This window comes from Camelus ferus, chromosome 2, assembly GCF_009834535.1.
Source record: "Camelus ferus isolate YT-003-E chromosome 2, BCGSAC_Cfer_1.0, whole genome shotgun sequence".
Lineage (NCBI taxonomy): Eukaryota > Metazoa > Chordata > Mammalia > Artiodactyla > Camelidae > Camelus > Camelus ferus.
The window spans coordinates 110,326,937-110,347,143 of NC_045697.1; the positions used below are offsets into that span (position 1 = coordinate 110,326,937).

General features: G+C 38.0%; 1 protein-coding gene across 3 annotated transcripts; it reads right to left on the bottom strand.

Annotated features, from left to right (window-relative positions):
- Window positions 1–459: 459 nt before the first annotated feature.
- On the bottom strand, window positions 460–14,868 carry PLRG1 (pleiotropic regulator 1). Of its 3 annotated transcripts, XM_014564423.2 has the most exons (16): window positions 14,731–14,778; window positions 13,242–13,348; window positions 12,887–12,958; window positions 12,077–12,219; window positions 11,319–11,372; window positions 10,365–10,458; window positions 10,076–10,157; window positions 8,627–8,728; window positions 7,861–7,953; window positions 6,273–6,422; window positions 6,082–6,183; window positions 5,460–5,562; window positions 4,637–4,745; window positions 3,555–3,694; window positions 2,873–3,066; window positions 460–2,237 (listed from the first exon to the last, which is right to left on the bottom strand). In XM_014564423.2, the coding sequence occupies exons 4-16, from the start codon at window positions 12,204–12,206 to the stop codon at window positions 2,178–2,180; spliced, it is 1,413 nt and encodes a 470-aa protein (XP_014419909.1). In that variant the 5' UTR covers window positions 12,207–12,219; window positions 12,887–12,958; window positions 13,242–13,348; window positions 14,731–14,778; the 3' UTR covers window positions 460–2,177. The 3 variants fall into 3 exon arrangements, with proteins under 3 accessions (XP_014419909.1, XP_006190886.1, XP_032321158.1); XM_006190824.3 differs by lacking the exon at window positions 12,887–12,958 and having other exon boundaries at window positions 14,731–14,868; XM_032465267.1 differs by lacking the exons at window positions 12,887–12,958; window positions 13,242–13,348 and having other exon boundaries at window positions 14,731–14,849.
- Between the last annotated feature and the right edge of the window lie 5,339 nt (window positions 14,869–20,207).

Genomic DNA, 20,207 nt, shown 5'->3' on the forward strand with positions numbered 1-20,207 from the left:
GTTATGTGCTTATGAATCAACGAATCCAGTCAGCACAGCTACCTTTCTCTAAAATTTTACAGCTGGAGTGTGCTCAAGGCATAGGCAGAGCGACAGACTTAGGGTTAACCTGGGCTGGGTTTCTGCCAATAAAAAAAGGCACATGCATGAAATTCTGCTTAAAATTTCATGGGGTTCACGACCACATATGGTAGGTGGACTCTTGGCAAGAGTATTTGAGAACACTGTTAACATAGGACAGCATGAAGCGGGGAAATGGATTTTTTTCATATTCTTCAGCGTCTGACACTTACGTCTAACACAACAGTTGCAGGTTTGCTGAGCAGGGTACTAGGCGCTCTCATTCTCACCTCCTTTTATTAATTTCTCCTCGGCCTCAGGGCTGAGCTTTGGGATACTATTCACCTCTATGATTTTTCTTCTGTTAGAAAGCGTAGTAGAACCTCTCAGGGATGCAAGTGTAGTGGTATTTTTTTCTTTATTTAAGTTTACAAAATACATGCTTATAGAAAATTAAAACATTATAGAAATATATAAAGCCGATCATGAAAGTTCTCCCATAATTCCACTCCCTCACAAAACTACTGGTAACAATGTGCTGTTACTTCTCCATTATTATTTAGAACGTTAACAAGTTGTTTCACCAAAAAAAAAAAAAAAAAAAAAAAAAAAAAGCTTGCACAACTTTCTTTTTTATCTAAGAGCAGAGTTTGGACATCTTATTATTCCAGAGACATTTCTCACTCTTAATGGAGAGAAACTGCATGAAGATACCGTAATTTATTACACTAGGCCCTTACTGATAAGACATCTGGGCTGGTTTTAATTAAAAAATAAAGGTACAATGAACTTGATTGTGTATACTTGGCAGATTGCTCCTAACAGGCAGTTTTCTAGTAACTTCCTTTCTAATGAAGCCAAAGAGTCCAAACATTTTCAGCATACTCTGAGAAGCTAACCTCCTAAAGGCTGTAGTACCTACACTCCCACCTACGGCATGCAAGACGGGGTATGCATAATTTGGAAATGCTTATTCAAAATTAGGGTCTAATTTTAAGATTTGAAACCAAAATTTTAAACCGACTGTTCCTGCAATTGTTTTTTCTAACTACAGAAAGTGAAGTGTGACAAATTTTCTTGACTGATTAGGAAATCGGGATCCTTATTAAAGACAGGGTTTACAAAGCAGAAAGAGGTGTAGGCATCAGAAACGTTAACACTTTTCTATAAAGTCTTTGCAAAAGACCGCAGGCCTTGCTACGGCTTCAGGTGTCTCCACTGGTAGCTCCAGCTATTTCCCCAGGGTTTGATACCTATACTGGTAACTACTGCTTGTGGCATAAAACTGCAACTCAAAACACGAGCTTTGCCCATCACCAACCGCGTCGACTGCGGCAGGCACGTCTTTGCTCCTGGACCCCTGGTACACACACCTGTCCCACATCTGGTTTCACCCACTTCACGCCTCATTTTAGAACACTCATTCCCTCCTCTGACCTCTCAAGTCTCAGCTCAACTACCACTGACTCTTAGGTCTTCCAGAATCCGTCCCGGGGAAAATGAATGGTCTTTTCCTCTGTGCGACCCCGGCTTTTCGCCGGTACCTCTATGACAGCATTTCTGTAATAAGCCACTCAAGCGGAAGTCTTAAAGGAAAGACTCATCTCGCTTGTCTATTTCCTGAACATTATCTAGTGCAGAACTGTGCAGAATGCGCACTCAAAAACTGCCTGTGGAATAAACATACATAATTTAAATTAAGTCTTCAATCCTTTAATCCCAAATTATCAGATACTAGTTTTCAAAGGATTAAAAAAAGATTGCTCCCGTCAAAACACGTCCTACTAGAGTTAGCAGTTTCGTAAGTTAAAAAACAAAAGGGTATGTTTTAATAAAGGTGACAAAACATTCTGTCTTTAGAATAGCTATGCTCAAAAACCTGCATATGCTTGACATCTGCGTCTTACCTCCTAGGATCTCAAATTGTTTATTTTAGAAATAAGAACAAGGGGAGAGGACAATTTATTGTAAAATATGAAGAAGCAATGATTCAAGCATCTGAGTTTTGCTTTATATTCCTAGCCAGAGCACAATGACTGGATGGTCTCATCAATGCCAAGCTAAAAAAACCAAAAACAAACAAACAAAACTGGAACCACCACGAAGACAATGCCATATTAAAATCTCTTCCTCTTGATAATTTCTGGCTTCCAGCTGACTGGATGAGTTTCTTCTGTCTAAAAATAGAAAAGTAAACAAGTTAACACAAAGTATTATTGGTTTGCTTCATATTTAGCAACTTTTTTTTAATTTTTATATATAAACATTTTTTATTGAGTTATAGTCATTTTACAATGTTGTGTTGTAACTTCCTTTCTAACATAAATAAGGTATTCATTCTAAATTATGTTACTTGGCATTATATATTTAGCAGCTCTTTTTAAGAATAGGTGACCAACTTTTGACATTATTGGAATCTAATGAAGGATGAATTCATTCAACTATTAATTGTTTATGGTTTTTCATCTTAAATAAAATTGCTATTTAGATATTCTAATAACACCAAAGTTTATGATTCTAGAATTAATCTGCATAGCAATCCACTTACTCGCCGTTACTCTCAGTGTACGATTTTCCCAGTAACTTTAACAAGGAAAGCTGAGATAAAATTAAAACTATCTATGGATTGCTGGCATCAATGAAAGCAGTACAGATATCTATGAGCAGACACTACTCAAGATGAGAAATACTTTACTACTATGAAGATTATTTTCCCTTTGATAATTACAGTTAACTCTAAAATGAGAAAACACATGCAAAATTGGCATGACATTTACTTTCCTTTAAAATGTGTATGAAATAGGGAACTTACTGCTGTATCATCCTCTCTGTACACTTTGATGGTTTTATCAGCTTCAGCTGTTAGTAACCGACTCTCAGACTGATCAAAAGCACAAGCAAATATTCCTGATTCACTGTCCAAGGACCCAGGCTGTACCGCGGCATGAACTCTCTGGAAATTGTAGCCAGTTCTCCAGTCCCAAAGATGCATAGTGCCATTGTCAGCTTAAAGGGAAAGATACAATTAAACTTGGTAAGCCTTTAATGAGTCAGTCTGATGAACATTTATTAATAAGCACCAATCATTAGCCAAGCACTGTGCCAATAACTACAGTTATAAAGATACGGAAGACGCAGGCACTCGTTTCTCTTAGTATCAGTTGACTTTCATTTGTGCTCAATTCAGAATTTGTTACATATCTCAAGAAGCACCACAAGATGACATTCATTTCTAGAATATACAAGCCAACTTTGGGTGATTTCTGGCATAAACCCCTTAGATTTATCAATGTGAGAACTTAAAGAGAGCTAAGCCATGAAATATGCTACAGGTACTAGGAATATGCATGAACACACACATGAACATTCAAACACACAGTGAAAAGGCAAGTTCTACTATAATACTTAAGTATAATGACTTAGGAATTTTACTCACTCACTAAAAGAAAAAAATGACGGACTAAAACATATCTATCATAAAAATCTTATTTTACCTCCAGATACAAGCACCCCATCAGAATTTACTGTCAATGTGTTAATAATAGCATTATGACCAGAAAGATTTTGAATGAAACTTCCATCGGGGAATTTCCACTGTTTTATGTTATCTGGAGAACCAGATGCAAACGTGTAACTGAAATAAGATGAAAAAGAATTAATGACAAAGTAAACCAAGTTAAATAAAATGTCAGATTTTAAAAATGCTTATTATGGTTGTATTTTGCATCTGTAGTCATGATCTATGTAGTTTCAGTAAAATATTATTGTCATACCAAGAGAGAAAAACATCGACATCTGTTCCAAGTTAAACCAGATTTTCAAATTATTTTAAATGTATTCTAAGCCCTAGATTAAAGTTTTATTCTTCTTTCATTTCCCCAGTGCTCAACACTGAGCTAAAGCAATAAATGTGCAAACCCTTAAACTCACATAAAGAGCGAGGGGTGATGTAACTATTTTGGTGAGAGCAAGAGAAAAACCAGAGAGAGAGAGAAAAAGAAATGGAGAAAAGGAAAGAGAGAGAGGGGAAGAGGGAGAAAGGGAGGAAGAAGGAGAGAGGGAATAAAGGTAAGGGAGAGCAGGAGAGGGAGGAGGACAGAAGACATGAATGTGACCAGAGAAGTGCCGGGTGACGCGGTGTCACAGACGACAGGAGGCGATGCTGCGCTCCATCTCTCTGGATACCCTGACTACACTGTTCATGATTCCTACTACTTTTTTCCCCTACGCATACTACCTTCCTCCTTAAAAATTAACCATTCTACTTATATCTCAGTGTCTACTACCATTTATTTCCAAAACATTAAATCTAGCTACTATTAGCTTCTATTATGACACGCAGCTTTTCATCATGATTTATTCAGATTATCTCATTTGACATTACCATTTTTCACGGTGTAGGAAGTTTTCCTTATCTTATAAAGGGCATGAAGCAAAATACTACACAGGGAAAATAAAAGAAATGCATGTTCCTAAGTGGCACAGGCCAAATGACGACCAAACTAGCACTAATGTTGCGATTTCTATACTATACCTAGAACCAACGGAAGGACTTTGCTTAGGGAAATATACTTACTGTCTTGGATGCAAAACCACAGCCCTGACTGATTTTTTGTGATTTGTTAATGTGACTCTTGTTTTTCCAGCCACCAAATCCCATAATCGTATTGTAGTGTCATGGCTTCCTGTAAGGGAGATACACACACAACCCCAAAACATAAATGCAAAAAAGGGCAAAAATTAAAATAAAATCTGAAGCGCTCTTCCATTGACGCATATATACTAAATAAAAGTCATATTAACTCTTAGCTAATTGCTTTATAGTTCCAAAGTTTGGGGCTGATTTTAAATTTAATTGTTAAACAAATGTAATAAACGTGTGTTGTCCTGTCATCTGAACAGCTAAAACAAATGTGAATAACAAATAAAACAAATGCATGGTATTATCCCCTGAAAGAGAAGAAGGAAAAAACTTTAATGATTTTTTAGTTACCAAAACACATCAAGGGAGGGGATAATCTTCTAATCTCAGAGTAAATATCCATTGCTATTAGCCTTATTAGAAGCGAAACAAGACTCAAATCTGCTCAGGGTATTTTGTCTTCTAACTTCAATTCCCCGACTGGTAATTCTGATACCATAAAACAAGGCTTAGCTGCATCTAACGGCACCATTTTCTAGTCAGACATTACACTATACAACATAGGACGTATCCTATGATACGTAAAAAGTATGAGATAAAACAATCGAATGGAACGTTACCACAATACATTTCAAATGCACACAGAAACACTGTATATCCAACACAAAGCCAGAGCCATGGTAAAGATGAAAAGCATACACATAACCTTAATGCACTGATATGAGTATACTGTAAACCTGGAAAGCAGCGATCGTACCAGTAATAATTTGTGGTTCTGCAGCTTGACACCTCACGGTAGCAACCGCATTAGTATGTCCAGATAACGTGTGGACACTGGCTTTAGTTCTCACATCCCAAATCTATAAAAATACAACAGACACACTGTCAGAGAACAGGTGTTCGTATCTCAGGCAGGTCACTAGCTCAATTCATACCTGGGAATTTACCAGACAACGGTGTGTGCCTGTTTGACTATGACCAAGAAAGTGCTCACGTGAACTCGTCACCTGTGAGCTGGCTGGGGAATGGAGACAGGAGGCAGCCAATGGGGGAAACAAGCTAAAAGATCTGGAAACCTACTGTCTAGAACAGGTCTAGTGGGGCCACTGAATGAAGCAGCCAATGGACCACAGCTCTGGTCAGACTGGAATGTGAGAGTGTCAGGGGTGGGGCACTCCAATGATAAACATGGCGAGGCCACAGAACTGAAGATGTAGGTGGAAAAAACATACAAGTCAAGAAACTGAGACTAGGGTATTGATGAGTCAAGGTACCTGTCTTTAAATTCTCTGTCAAACAATATATGACTGCAGTATCAAACAAGCACACTGTGAGATGCAGTATGTGCCCAGGTTGGCACAGAGCTCTGTTCCACTTACCCGTGCCGTGGAATCTCGGCTACAGGTCACCAGCACGTCGATTGTTGGGTGTAAATCCAAGCCATACACTGCACTCAGGTGTCCGTGGTAGTGCCTTATAACCTAACGGATAAAGAAGGAAAGTTAAAATGTCTACAGTGAGAAAGGGCAAAGGGGCTCCTAACGTTTTAAATCCTTCACTCCATGCTTACCTTGTTATACTCAAGATCCCAGCATTTGACCTGTTTGTCCTCCCCGCAGGAGAAGAGGTACGGGCTCCGGGTGCTCACTATCACACCGCGCACCGTGCTGATGTGCCCCGTTAATGACAGTTTTAACTTGCCACTAGCCAAGTCCCAGATCTGCAATCAAAGAATACTCAAGTTTTCTTCTTGTTGATTATTCCAAAGCAAATTTTTAGACTCTTGATGTTAAAACTGTCTTCAAAAGGTGAAATATAAAAACATATACAAATATAAAAGTTTGCAAAATGACCCCAACAGCAAAAATAAAGGCAGGAAAAAAAGAGAATTAAAAGGCATATTTAAACTGAGAAAATATCCACATAGATGACAAAAACTTATTATTCTTAATATATAAAGGATATCATTAAGAGCAAAATATAAATACTAAGGTATTAAATCAGCCGAGGATGGTATCAACTTAAAAAAAAAAAACCTGCAAGTAGCAAAGAAAGGTATCAGAAAGTTCAACCTCACTCAAAATTTTATATAAACAGTTTTTAAAAGATTAGATATTCACTTCCACTTATCACATTAGTAGATATTTTTAAAGAAACACAAGCAATCTGCTGAAAAGAACCCTCTCATACGCTGCAAGTATCAATTTACCCATTTTGGAAAATGATTTTTACTTTGGGGGTCAACTTCAAGAATATTTGACCTGTTGTGGGGAGCGTATAGCTCAATGGTAGAGTGTGTGCCTCGCATGCATGAGGTTCTGGGTTCAATCCCCAATACCTCCCTCAAAAAGTATAAACAAGTAAATAAACCTAATTACCTCCCCCCACCAAAAAAAAAACCTAAAAAAAAAAAGTGTTTGACCTGCTAACACCTTTTCTGGGAAACTATCATAACAAAATAATTTGAAATACAGAAAAAGCTTTAGGCGTAGAGTAAATTACAGCATTACTTATGATAGGGACAATCAGGAAACTAAAAAACTTTAATGTCCAACATTAGGAAAACAGATTATAGAATATCTAAATGATATAATACTACGGCACCATTTAAAAAGATGTGATTTTTCACAGGAATATGCTTTTGATGTAAGTGAAAAAAAGCTGGGAACAAATTTACATATCAAACATGATTTTAAAAAGATACATATTTATGTACACACAGGAAAAAAGCTCAGAAGAAAATGCACTGATACATATACACAGAAATAAATGTCAAAAAGAAAGTCATTCAAATACCTGACAGTGGTAAGATTACATATAGGTCTATATTCTTTTATACTTCTTTATATTTTTCACATTTTTTTTTAGAGATAAGCACACTTTAATTCCGTAACCAGAAGGGGAAAAAACTTAAATATTAAGGAATTAGTTGTAGACAGCATGTACTGTCTGGGAAAGAAACTGTTTAAATACCATTTTTCAAACAGCTATTTATGTGGAACTTTTAACTGGTATAGATGATAAACTTTACTCCACACTCAGGTTAAGAAATCAGAGAACTACAACAGCAATTGCCACCCGAGGAAATAACTTAAAACACATTAAAATTGCAAGGCAAACACAAAGTCATGTTTATTTTTTTCTTCTTTCCTTATTACCTTTATAGTTCTGTCAGCAGATCCAGTAACAAACCACTGATTTCCAGGTTCCACGGCAATGCATCGAACCCAGCCAAGATGCCCACTGATCACCTGTGTTAAAAGGGCAGGCTCATCACACACAGGCTAAAGTTTAATCAGTATGAACTGCTCCCCCACATCTTCAAATGATAAGTTTATGAGATTATCTCCCCATTAGATTTTAGAGTAAGTACTAAATTATCTTCAATGTGTGAATGGATACACAAACTGTGGTGTATCCTTACAACACACTATGACTCAGCAACAAAAAGGCATGTGTTAACACGTGCAACCTGGATGAATTCACAGTCTGTTTTATTGAGTGATAATTTATATAGCTGCACTTTTCCTACTATAGACATTTTATTTTAGATCTAGTAAATCTAAATGACTTTGAATCATTTTAATTTACTAGAATTAAAAAGATAATTGGTAGGGCCAAAGAAATGTCCCCTTGGCCTTTATATAGAACATCTCACAAACTTTCCTAAGTTTATCTTATCTGCTCTGGAGTAGCCGTCTACCAACATTTTGCACAGAATACAAATATAGCTTCCACTTACTGAAGTCTCTTTCGCAAAATATCTTTTAAGATAGTGCTAAAGCCCCTTTCCCCATCCCACCTAGATTGCTCTCCAGCTCTCATATTCACTCCTTTTCCTCCTTATTCGATTTCTCCGCTCTTGTTTAACTGGAAAGCAGTGATCATGTTTCATGCAGTGGAATAATATACATATTCACTCACCCGGTAGAGCTTCCATGGCGGGTGCCACTGGGGTTTTGGCATTGTAGGGGCTTTTTTAGCCATCAGGGCGGAGTTCTTGGCATTGCCACCTTCCATAACAACCTAGATATGGAACAGATTGCATTAACATTAAAGTGATCATACCTAAGGTCTCCTGTTATCAGTTCAAAAGTGGAAATTCAAAGAAGGGATTTATGAAGGTTTTTTTCCTTAAAAGAGGAAAGGACAGCTGAAAAATACTTGCATACCTAGAAAATGAGTCTAAGACTTCTAATTAGAACAGTATTTTCTGTATGTTCATTTTAATTTTAAAAATCAATTTAAAAAAATCTCAGGGAGGCAGAGCATTAGCACTGAGAGCACTTATCACTGTGCGTGGCTCCAAAGCCCAGCTCTGCCAATTACTAGCTAATAATGACCTTGGGTAAAAATTATGTAATCTCTGTGCCTTGTTAGTAAAACAGAAGTAACAGCGCCTACTTCCTATAGTCATTATGCAGACTGACAGAGGAGTGAATGCTCCATGTAAGCTCGTCCTCTTAAGTAACTGTAACTGGATTACTGCCACTGCCTCTCACTGTCATATTTTAACATTACTGACTGAATATTACAAAGGCCAGCCTGAGAGTTCCTTCTATTTATCTCCCATAGGAATATCTAAGTACTATTTTAAAAGGTACCCGAGCCGATATAACCGTCTACTGTTGGCAGCCACCTGTCCACCCATCCAGAAAAGCCCGTAGAGCTCCTGCCCTCCAGAGGTTTGCATCATAGCCCAAGCCTGGGCAGACCTTGCGAATGGAGGCTTAAGAAACGTGGCAGGACTACAATCCACTCACTTCATAAGGTGACTGCATACTAACCTGAGGAAGGAAAGTCTGCACTTCGAGTAAACTGCATATTTTCAGTTATTCTTTCTATACTTTCAGCAATAGTAACAGTAGCCGCCACTTACTTACAGACATAAATTTATGCATTACTAAATGCTCATTTATAAGGCACTAATTGCATAGCTTGCGAATATTACGATACTAATAGCACTCAACTCTAACTGTATAAACCAACTTAGAGTTTAGTAAAAAAGACTTTTATACCTAATACATACTAATACAAGTTTCTGAGTAACATTCCCTGTATTTTTAATAGTGGGTAATAAAGAGCAACATCCTATTATTTTCATCAAAATAAATATTATGTCCAATGTGCAAGCAAAAATAGAATTAAGAGAATTTTAAATTCTAGAAAATATATCAATTCACTAGCAACTTAAATTTTAGGGCTATGACATATTAACAATTACCTTAGGCTGATATTTACTTGAATAATACCAAGGAAAATGTTCATTTATTTAATATTTAAGGTAAGAATCTTGGGATAAACGGACACAGGCAACATGTTCCAAAAGTGAGCAACCTGCAGCGTGATGTGATTTGGCACAGGGAAACTTACTGCCCCTGCAGGCTGTGCGCGGTCGGAAGCCCCAGGATGTCGGTATTCACCTCCGGCGGGTGCACTGCGATTTGCATCACCCCTGAGGCAAAAGAAACATCATATTTGAAGTAACTAATGCCTCTAGTCATGTGCTCTGCAGAACTGACTCTTTACACATTTTTGTAAGCACTGGTAAAGTGTCATGTAACCCATAATTACAAAGGAACACAATTTTAAAATGAGAAAAAATGTGAACAATAAACTATGCTTTCAAAACCTTTGTAAACAGAAGCGTGATATTTCCTACCTGGTCTGAGAAGTAGGTAAGGCCACAGCTAAGGACTGTGCGGCTGACTCACTTGGCATTCTCTGGACCTTAGTGTCTGCTGTCAAAGCAACCCCTGTTAAATTAAAAAAGAAAATTAACTCCTTTTAGTAATGATCTCTGTTTTCATTTACATGCATTTACAAAAAAGTGCTGAAGGAAAACATATCAAAAAAGGTAATAGTCATTATCACCATGTGGTGATACTACAAAAATTTTTATTTTGAAGGTCTTTTGTTTCCAACTTTTTTATAATAAATATTGCCCAACACACATCTCAGATTTGAGTTAATCAAAACAGTTTGGTATTACACAGTCCAAGATAGTAAAGTTCAATTTCTATTATCTTAGAATATTATCTTCAAATATAAAAATTAAGCTGTTCCCTAAATACATTAGTTAGAATATTTCCAAGGGTGAATGAAAATTACTACAAAAAGTACCAATTTATTTGAACTTTTAATACAGTGAATCCTGTCCTCCAAAATTACTAGAACCCGGATATACCAAGCTTTTTGCCCTCCACCCTATTACTATTATCCTGGCCACTCCACTTGTGTGCCAATTCCTCTGTACATACAACATGCCCAGGACACATTTCCATCATACCTGCTTCTCTACTAACACTTCTGACATGTTTATAAGCTTAGTGATATTTATGTGTCTTGGCTAAGCCTCCAGATAAAAAATTTGTCTTAGCTTGGAACAGTCTTACCATCTTTGAATTCCTACCAAAGTGCCTGAAAAAAAAAAAGCTTAAGAATGTGTGCTGAATGAATGCATGTGACATTAAGTATTAGTTAATTATCACCTAAGAAACTAAGCCTGGATGCCTGGTTATTGAGCTTTATTATTTTACAGGTAATGGGAATCACACCGTTGGCTCATTCATGGAAATACATGTAACAACAAGACAATTGTTAACAGCTCACTTACCAGGTCCTGGTGGATATGGATGTGTACCTGTCACCAAATATTCAACTTCTTGTCCTATTAGAAAAAGACAGAGAGAAAACTCATCAATGGTAAAACTACCTTATATATAAGTATCATCTCTTTTAATGGATTAAATAATATTAAATTATCAACTGGATTTCCCAAATTAAACCCAATCCTCATAAAAAAGGCAAGTTGATCATTTTTGTTTTGCCTTCTGAAGACCATGGACACAGCTGTTTCCCTGACCATTTGCCAATGTGATGTCGAGAAAGCTTGTACATTTGCTACATTGCAATGGTGTGTAGAGAGGTCATCCTATCAAGTAATAAACCACTATGGTTATTCTTCCAAGAAAATGGTTTTCCTGTGGAATTTTGGATTATCTTTATTCCTTACAATTTCAATACTTGATATCACCTTTCTGAATTACAGTGAAAATAGACAGAAGGTCTCCCCAAAGGTTAGAAGTTTTTCCTTTAGTCTCCATTACGACTGTCTCCATATCCTAAGAATTTCTGCCATCATTATAGCACCGTTTTAAAATTCCCTACAAGGGAAAAAAAAATCCATCAACCAATAACCTCACTCACTACTCCAATGAGGAAATCAAGACTGTCATTATGATACCTGGATAGCTGGTAAATAGGGTGTGGATCAAAGAAGTCTTTCCAGGAGGAGCACCAATGAGATATTCCATTTTTCTATTTTCAAAATTCACATGTACATCGTGACATTTCTGACAATATTATTCTCACCTTGATTGGCAGGATACTGTTTGTGTCCATATGAATCTGATGCATTCTGAGGGCCTTTCTCTTTAAAATTTTCTTTTGAAGTAGGCATATGCAACACAGGACCATACTCATTACGCAGCTTGATTGCCATTTTTCGTTTGTGACTATTTAAAAATTATAAACATAAAAATGTATCTTTGAGAACTCTAAATATATTCACCCATGTCAATATATTCACAGATAGCCAGGACACAAGTTTTTAAATAGCTTAGGTTTGCCTAATCATGTAGAAAAAGTTTCTATTACAATTTTAAAGTTAAACAATATTTAAAAAAATTTCCAAGTGCATTTCCACACTTTCATTCATAATCTACCACACAGCATCCATTAAGTCTAAGTACTATTTTAGTTTGTTAACCAATTATATAAAACCTTTCATGTTGATTTATCAAGTGTCTGATTTTAAAATATATAGAAACTAATATATCTTTTAAAAAACTTCAAAGCCAATATACTTTCCTTCAAAAGTCTAAATATAAAAATAAAGTAAAAATTTCTATAGTAACCTTTCCTGGATATATCTAAAAAGATTAGTTAGAACTTATCCGAGTACTTAGTTAAATATTTTAAAGAGAAATGCACTTATTATGTTACTTTTAAGGATAGCCCACTTTATAAATTAAATATAAATGCTTATTTGAGGAATTAGGTAGATTTTTAAAGAAAGGTGAAGGACAAAGAAGGACCACTGCACATAATGCAATCCCAGACTGGAGCTGGAGATGTAGAACCAAAAATATGCCACCACTCAAAAATCTTCATCATACTAACGAGAAAAGATGGGAGTAGAGGTACTGGCCAGGTACAATTTCAGCTCAGCAAGGCTCTGAGAGCAGCAGGAAGCTGAAAGCACATACAAAGTGATTGATTATAAAATATAACACCTAAAAGGGACTCTCCTACTTACTGGGTACTTGTAAAATGCAATTAATTAATGGGATTTTCATTGTAAAAGATAAGGCCAAAAAAAGTTAAATCAGCTTAAATTATGCCCAGACACCACTCAATATTGAATAGATATCCTATGAGTTAGTATTACTAGTCTTTAAAGTCCCCCTCTCCCTGCTCTCTTGCCCCAGTATCAGAAGTTCAAATATTCTAGCAATTGAAAAGGAACTATTCCTACCTCTCCTCATCCAAAGGCACAGGCTTTCCATTATCAGCCACAAACATATCATGTGTCCTCTTCAATGACCTGAACACAAGTGTGTGCACAGAATGTTTCTGTACCTCCTAGAAAGAAAGAGTGTAATTACATATCCAGCTACAAATTACACATACCATAACCTACATTAAAGTCAAATTAGTTATACTTTACATGTATAAATATGTAAAGAGTTTTGTACCACTCACCACAGCTATTTGTAGCAAGCTACAGGAGTCAAGTTCAGAGAAGAGGAGGAAGCTCCCCTTGGGCCAGAGCCCCAGGTATACCAACTGAGTGATGCCTGAGATTAGTCACTTATTCAATAAATAATTACTGAGCTTCTGCTAATTGTCTGGCAGGTATTGTGCTAGAAGCTAACAACAAAATGATGAAAAGCCAGCCTTGGTCTCTGTGCTCAAGAGGAAAGAGATGAATAAAAATAAGAAAAGTAACTCCACATTTTGATAATGCTATGAAGGAAACAAGCAGGATGCCGAAAAAGAGATCAGAGAAAGAACTCAGGGTGGGTAGGAAAGATCTCTCTGAGGTGTATTTAAGCAGAAGGGAGTTAGCCTTGCACAAAATAGACTAAGAAAAATCCAGGTAGAGAGAAAATGGCAAGTACAAAGGTGTTCAGTAGCTGAAATAATGCCAGAAGCTGCAGCACTGTATATGTTGTTGTATATGTTTGGGGAGATGGTGGGTTGTGATGCAAGATGAGGTTGCAAGAAGAGACAAAGTCCAGATTTTTTTTTTTTTTAATATACCACTGCAACGGTCTGCATCTCTGCTCTAGTTACATGGGGCCACTAAAGGGTTTTAAGCAAGAAAAACCTTATCAACTTAACGTTTTAAACAAATCACTTACTGGGGGTGGGGGAAGGTGACAAAAAAGGAAGCAAAAAGATCACCCAAGAGCTAACGCATCAGAGCAGGTGGAAGATGATGTGGATTGAATTCAGATGATGGCAGTGGTCCTGGGCAAGAGTCGAAGATTTCTTAGATAAGACGAACAAGGCTCGCTAGGAGAACGGTTGTTCAAGCCATAGAAAAAGCAAAAACTCAAGAATGGCAGGTTTTCCCTGGGAAGAGCTGGGAGAGAAACTGAAGACCACAGAAAGGCCGCCAATCTTTTAGGACACAGAATCACTGACTCTACTCAGCAGGCTGCGAGTACAAGCGGTCGAACATCGCCCGAAGGCCCGCCTCGGAGGGCAGCGCCCAGGGGCCAAACAAAAACTGGAGAAATTATCTCAGGCTTCCAGCCCGGACACAACCTCCAACGCGAGCTCTCATCCGGCTTCTCTCCTTCCCTGAAAACCTTAAAAGAGACTACCCGGCCTCGGCCAGTCTCCGCTAGCAGCCGCTTCTCTCCCCAGACTCCCAACACCCTCGATCCCCCAAGCCCGCCGCCAAAGAAAAACAGTCCAGAAGCAGAAGGTCCCTGAGCACTCAACTGTCACTTTACCTCGACCATGACGCCGCCGTCTACCCAGTCGCTCCGGCAAGGAAGAAACACTAATCAGCAACACAGAAACCGCCGCCACACTGTGCAGCTTCTTCCGGAATTGGACGCCTTGGCGCCGGACGTGACGTAAAGCTGCGCATGCGCGCTGGTCACCCGCCAGCCTCCAAGGGCCAGGGGGCGGGCCTTTCTCTCCGGGGCCGCCTCTGGGGCGGGGTTTTGGGACTGCCGGGTGGAAGCTGGTGGAGTCGCGCGGCTGAAGGTTTCCCCCGCTTCTGGGGAAGTCTTGAGATGATAAAGTTGTCTACTTTACTCTCAGCCTTAAATATTTTGGCTCAGGGACATGGTTGTTGTGCTGTATTTCCTGGAGGGTTAATGCTTTTTCTTTAGATAACCTAGGTAATCTTTCTAGGGAGGATCGGGAGAGAGCGCCGTGGCTCTCACACCCCGCCGCCTTCGGGTGCCGCCGCCTTGAGTTATGTCACCTGATTCCGCTACTTTGGTTCAGTTTGGCTGGAAGTGTTGAGATATCCTTGTAGCTGTGGCACCCCAAAACAATTCCGCTTACACTGTCCAGTAAACACTTGTTGAATATTGCGGAAGAGTTTCAATTTGAGAAAGTTTGCAAAAGAGTTTTTTCTTTTAACAGCATGTGGCAAAATCTCAAATTTATCTTCTGCTGACATAGTTTTTTTTTTTTCCTTTTTTTCCCCTTTTTTTGCTAATCTCTCAAAATGGCATAACTTCTGGCCATGTCCTGGTTAATCTGCTGATTAATATGGCTTCAGCAATCCCAGGGTACAGCTTTTTAAAGCTGGTGGAAGAAAGACACAAGACTTAAGCCATTTCTATTTATATACATCCTGGTGCCAAAGTATTGGCATTTTGTTTTATACCCAGGTAAAATCCAGTTTGTGATCAGTCATGCCTAGCTATTGCTCCTCCCAAGAAGGAAAATTGATGGAGTTGGACATTTTCAGACTTGAATAGACAAGGACTTTATTGGCTCTGCTTGTTCTTTAACTGTAACCAGGTCCACTGATCTTGTCCCCAGAGCACACTGCATTTGTTACTGAGTCCAAACCTGTTTTGCACTGCAGGACAGGCCAATAAATCGGGAGACGAGGTGTTGGGGCAAGGAATAAGGACTTTATTCGGAAAGCCCGCAGAGCAAGAAGATGCAGACTAATGTTCCAGAGAGCCATCTTCCAAGTCAGAATTCAGGCTCCTTTTATACTAAAAAGGGGGAGGGGATGTGGTTTTTGCAGACTTCTTGGTGTGGGAAATCTTTGTTCTGGCAACTGTCCACATGGGTCAGATCATGGTGTCCCTGTGTATCTCCAACAAAACAAATGTTATTTTCTATTCTGCAACTTATTATATGAATGGAAAAGTGCTAATACCCTTAGAGGCCAGAGCCTTGAGAATGGGCTGTCCTGTCTATTTCAGGCTATAGGCGACATTCTTTTACAAAATGTGCAGAACCAGCAAGACTGAGCCTAGGAAACAGAGCATAGGGTTAGAGCCAAAAGAATAGATCTAACATGGAGTAAGGTTTGTTCTTTTCTATTACACATTATACTTCGAGAGGAGGAAAAATCTGTCAAAAATATAGCAATGTGAATTGATAATCTCATTTAGAAATTAATTTTTAATTCATTACAGCCATTAAGGTCATGCTTCTATTTGAAAATACAGTTTCTCTGAATTTGAGTGTCAGTTTGGCCCTAAGAACTGATTTTTTTGTGACAGTGGCCACTGATTGTAGGCCTTGCAAGGAAATGCCATAATATAAAACATAAACCTTGGAAAACAATTCACAGTATACATTACTATAGATGGAAATAACTATACCAAAGAACATGATTTAAAAGACCAAGAAAATGATAGAAATATAAGCATGATTCTAATAGGTCTATGGCAGTATAATAACTATCTAGTTGTGCCTATTAACTTGTTAGTTAATCATCCTGAAAAAATATTGTAAGCCATGCTGGTAAAAACATCATAATAATTGAATTAAGTTGCACCAGCTTATGCTCCTTGTAAAAACTCTTTTGAATCTACGTGAATTTATTATCCACTTCAAACTTTCAGATAGATCTCAGTGACCCTATTATCTAGCTCAGGGATCCATGAATTACCTGTATGTTATGCGAATATTGTATTTACATAAGAACTTGAATTTTTTTCTGGTGAGGGGATCTCTAGATTTCTTTTGATTTGGAAAAGAATCCAGGACCCAGAAAATGTTAAGAATTTCTGTCCTGGCAGACACCCAGAGCTGCCTTATTTAACCAGTAGGGGTCACTGCTGCTCTTCATAAGGGTAGGAGGCTTTTGCCCAAAAGCATACAGGGTGAATAATTTATTAATATAAATATTATTAAGTCTTCTGGGATTAAACCAATAGTACAAATTTTAAGGAAGACCTCCCTTCATTAGTTAGGCTATTTTTTTCACTAACCAGTATAGGAGATCTCTTTATTCTGTTTTAAAAAAATAAACTTTCATGTATGAAGTTAAAACATGCAACAAGGGGAAAGATCTCATTTATACAACAATAAGTGAAAAATATGCAAGACATATAAAAAAATTAAGAGATATTTTAAAAGGTTTGAATCAATGAAAATGCATACCTTATTCTTAGATAGGAAGACTCGAAATTATAAATATGTCGGTGATGTCATTAACCTAATCCTGGTCATATTTTACAGAAAAAAACTGTTAATTCAAGAAATTATTATTAAACAGTGAAAGATTTTTTAAATGAATGTTATAAAATACTCAGAGTTTTACTATATACTTGATGTATAAAAACTTTAAGTGATTTATTGTATTTTATTGTTTGAAAATACAGCTTTCTAATGTGCAATTTATGCTTTTTTTAAAATAAAAATGTCAGTTTCATTTCTAAACATTTGATCTTAATTTTCCCTTGAATTAATTCAGCAAACCCCAGAAGCCATCTCAGCCAAACTTACCAAAAGATAATTTGGGGGCGGGGCAGGGTTTACTATTTAAAAAGACATCAGGTGTCTCACAGGTTTGGTGGAAGAATCAAATAATCAAGGTTTGAAGTTTGGGTGTCTTCTGCTGCTGAAGTTGGTAGGCTTTCTCTCTAAAAGGCTGCCATGAATACGACACCAGGCCAATCAACCTGATTATTTCCTTTGCTTATTTCTCTTGCAAACATTAAATTGGGGGAGAAAAGCTGATAGGGCTAGCCTGGGCAAGAGATCTACCCCCACTAAGTCACCTGTGGCTGGAGGGTCAGGATGTCACAACACCTACAGGACCGCACACTGGCAGTTTAGAGGTCATTCCAGGAGAAGGGAGCAGCACTCCAACCAATGTTCATCACACCCTCTGTGGCTTTGAGTCTAATGTGAAGCGCATCTCTGTCTTTTTTGTAGCTCCTGTGACTGGTATTGGATTGAAGGAGAAAATGTCCTATTTTCCCCTTATTGCCAATCTCCGTATCTGCTTCCTTAACAAAAGCAAACTGACATCTTCCCAGTCAATAGAAGGAGACTCTCCATAAGAAACAGAGCTAACCCTACGCTTTCTTCTCTGCAAAGTGCTTCCCCGCTGTACATGGCTAACCACTTACAGATGTCACTGCCACACTGGTGTCAGGCTTGCCCGTCAAAGCTGTGGTGCAGGCTGGCCTCCAACTCTTCAGTGTTAATTTCTCCTTAAATTTAGTTTGATAGTGGTTCTCAAACTCTAATTCAAAATAAGATTAAAAAAATACAGAGACTAACAATGATTTAATATCATTTCTCAAAACCTATGCCTATTTAGACATAGAAAGTCAGTACTGCATGTTATTCATTCAATCATTCACTCATTGGTATGTTTGTAAACGAGCTCAACAGGTATTTGTCAAATACTTATCATGTGCAAGTGTCTCATGTACACCAAACGGTCGTTCAAACCCGAAGTTTCAAGTCCAAAAGCCTTTTCCTTTCAAGTCATTTTTCTGTTGGAAGGAGGTTAGGTCCCTAAATTACTGTTTCCAAAGCCTCACCTTTCCCTGTCTTAGGTTCAGCACATAGTATTGTAAGTAATTTTTTATTTTCTGTCTTCCCCGTCTAGGCACAAAGCTTCATGAGGACAGGGCACTTGTCTATCTTGGGGACCTATCCTTGGCTCCTAGCATGCTACCTGCCACAAAGTAGGTGCTCTATAAATATTTGATGAACACAGACTGCCTTGTGCACTACAAACTGAGCCTGTCATGAATTGTAAAAGTATCACCAATGAATGCATGGACAGTCAGTACCAGCAAGTCTGTCCTTCTTGCCAGCGAGCAGCTGGACAGGACAGATTATCTCTGTTTCCTCTGTCACTGATTGACTGCCCTTGACTTACATAAGAGGATCAGCTAATTTGAAGAACCCTGCACTATTGACCAGAAAACGTAACTGAGCAAATAGTACTCCCTTCCTCCTCCACCAATGGCATCAACATTTTCAAAAATTTAAGTATTTTGGCAAGCAGATTCTCTGCAAAGGTATTTCTTCTCTTTGAAAATATGGCAATTTTCTTTGTAATATTAGGCACTTTCAAGTGTTAGGATAGCTGTAATATAACTCTATAAAAATATCCAGTGAGAAATAGAATTAAAGAGAGTCGCAGGCTTTATCACTGATCAGCCGTGCCTCTCACACAGATGTGAATACCCAACACACACCCGCATGTTAGAGGGAAAGTGTAGGTGAAAATAAAGGCCAAGAATGACTGTGCCCGTCTGAGACACGGGAGTCTCAACCACAAACCAAAAAGTACACTATTTATCATGTTTGCGTTTTGTTGAGCAACATGGCGAAATGGGCACAGAGTGTGGACTGTTGGGTCAGACAGACGTGGGTCAAGTCCTGGTAACATGCTTACTACCTGATGCTTTGAGAAGTTGATTTAACCTCTCTGAGCCTCAGTGTCATCATCTGTAGAACTTAGTGGTTTCAAGAATTAAAGTAGATAAATGATTATCAGAGATGGCATCTGAGGCTTGTTTCAATGGAGGCTCATTCACTCATTGACTTCACAATTTTTTATCCAATGCCTCCCAGGTCTGTCTTGCTCACCAGTGTATCCCAAGCCTCTAGCTCACTACCTGTCACACAGGAGGCTCCCAAGAGCTATTCATTGAATGAATGTTTAGTTTCTGCTCTTATGGAATGTCCATTCTAGTAGTTTCCTTCCACGTTTCTGCCGACGATGGCAAGAATGCTTGTCAGAGCAGAATAAAGGAATTTTCACTTTAATGTACAAGCTTCTAGAATATGCTAGAAGAAACTTTAAAAATTAACAAACTTCTGGAAATTAAATAATGGTCCTATTGCTAGTTGATGTAATGTCAGTGCTTGAAAATAAAGCAATATGATAGTGTTATATCAAAAGGAAAAAAAAATTTTAGTCTTCTTAACATTGTCTTTTTAAATCTGTAAGAATCTGACATCACTAAAATTAAAC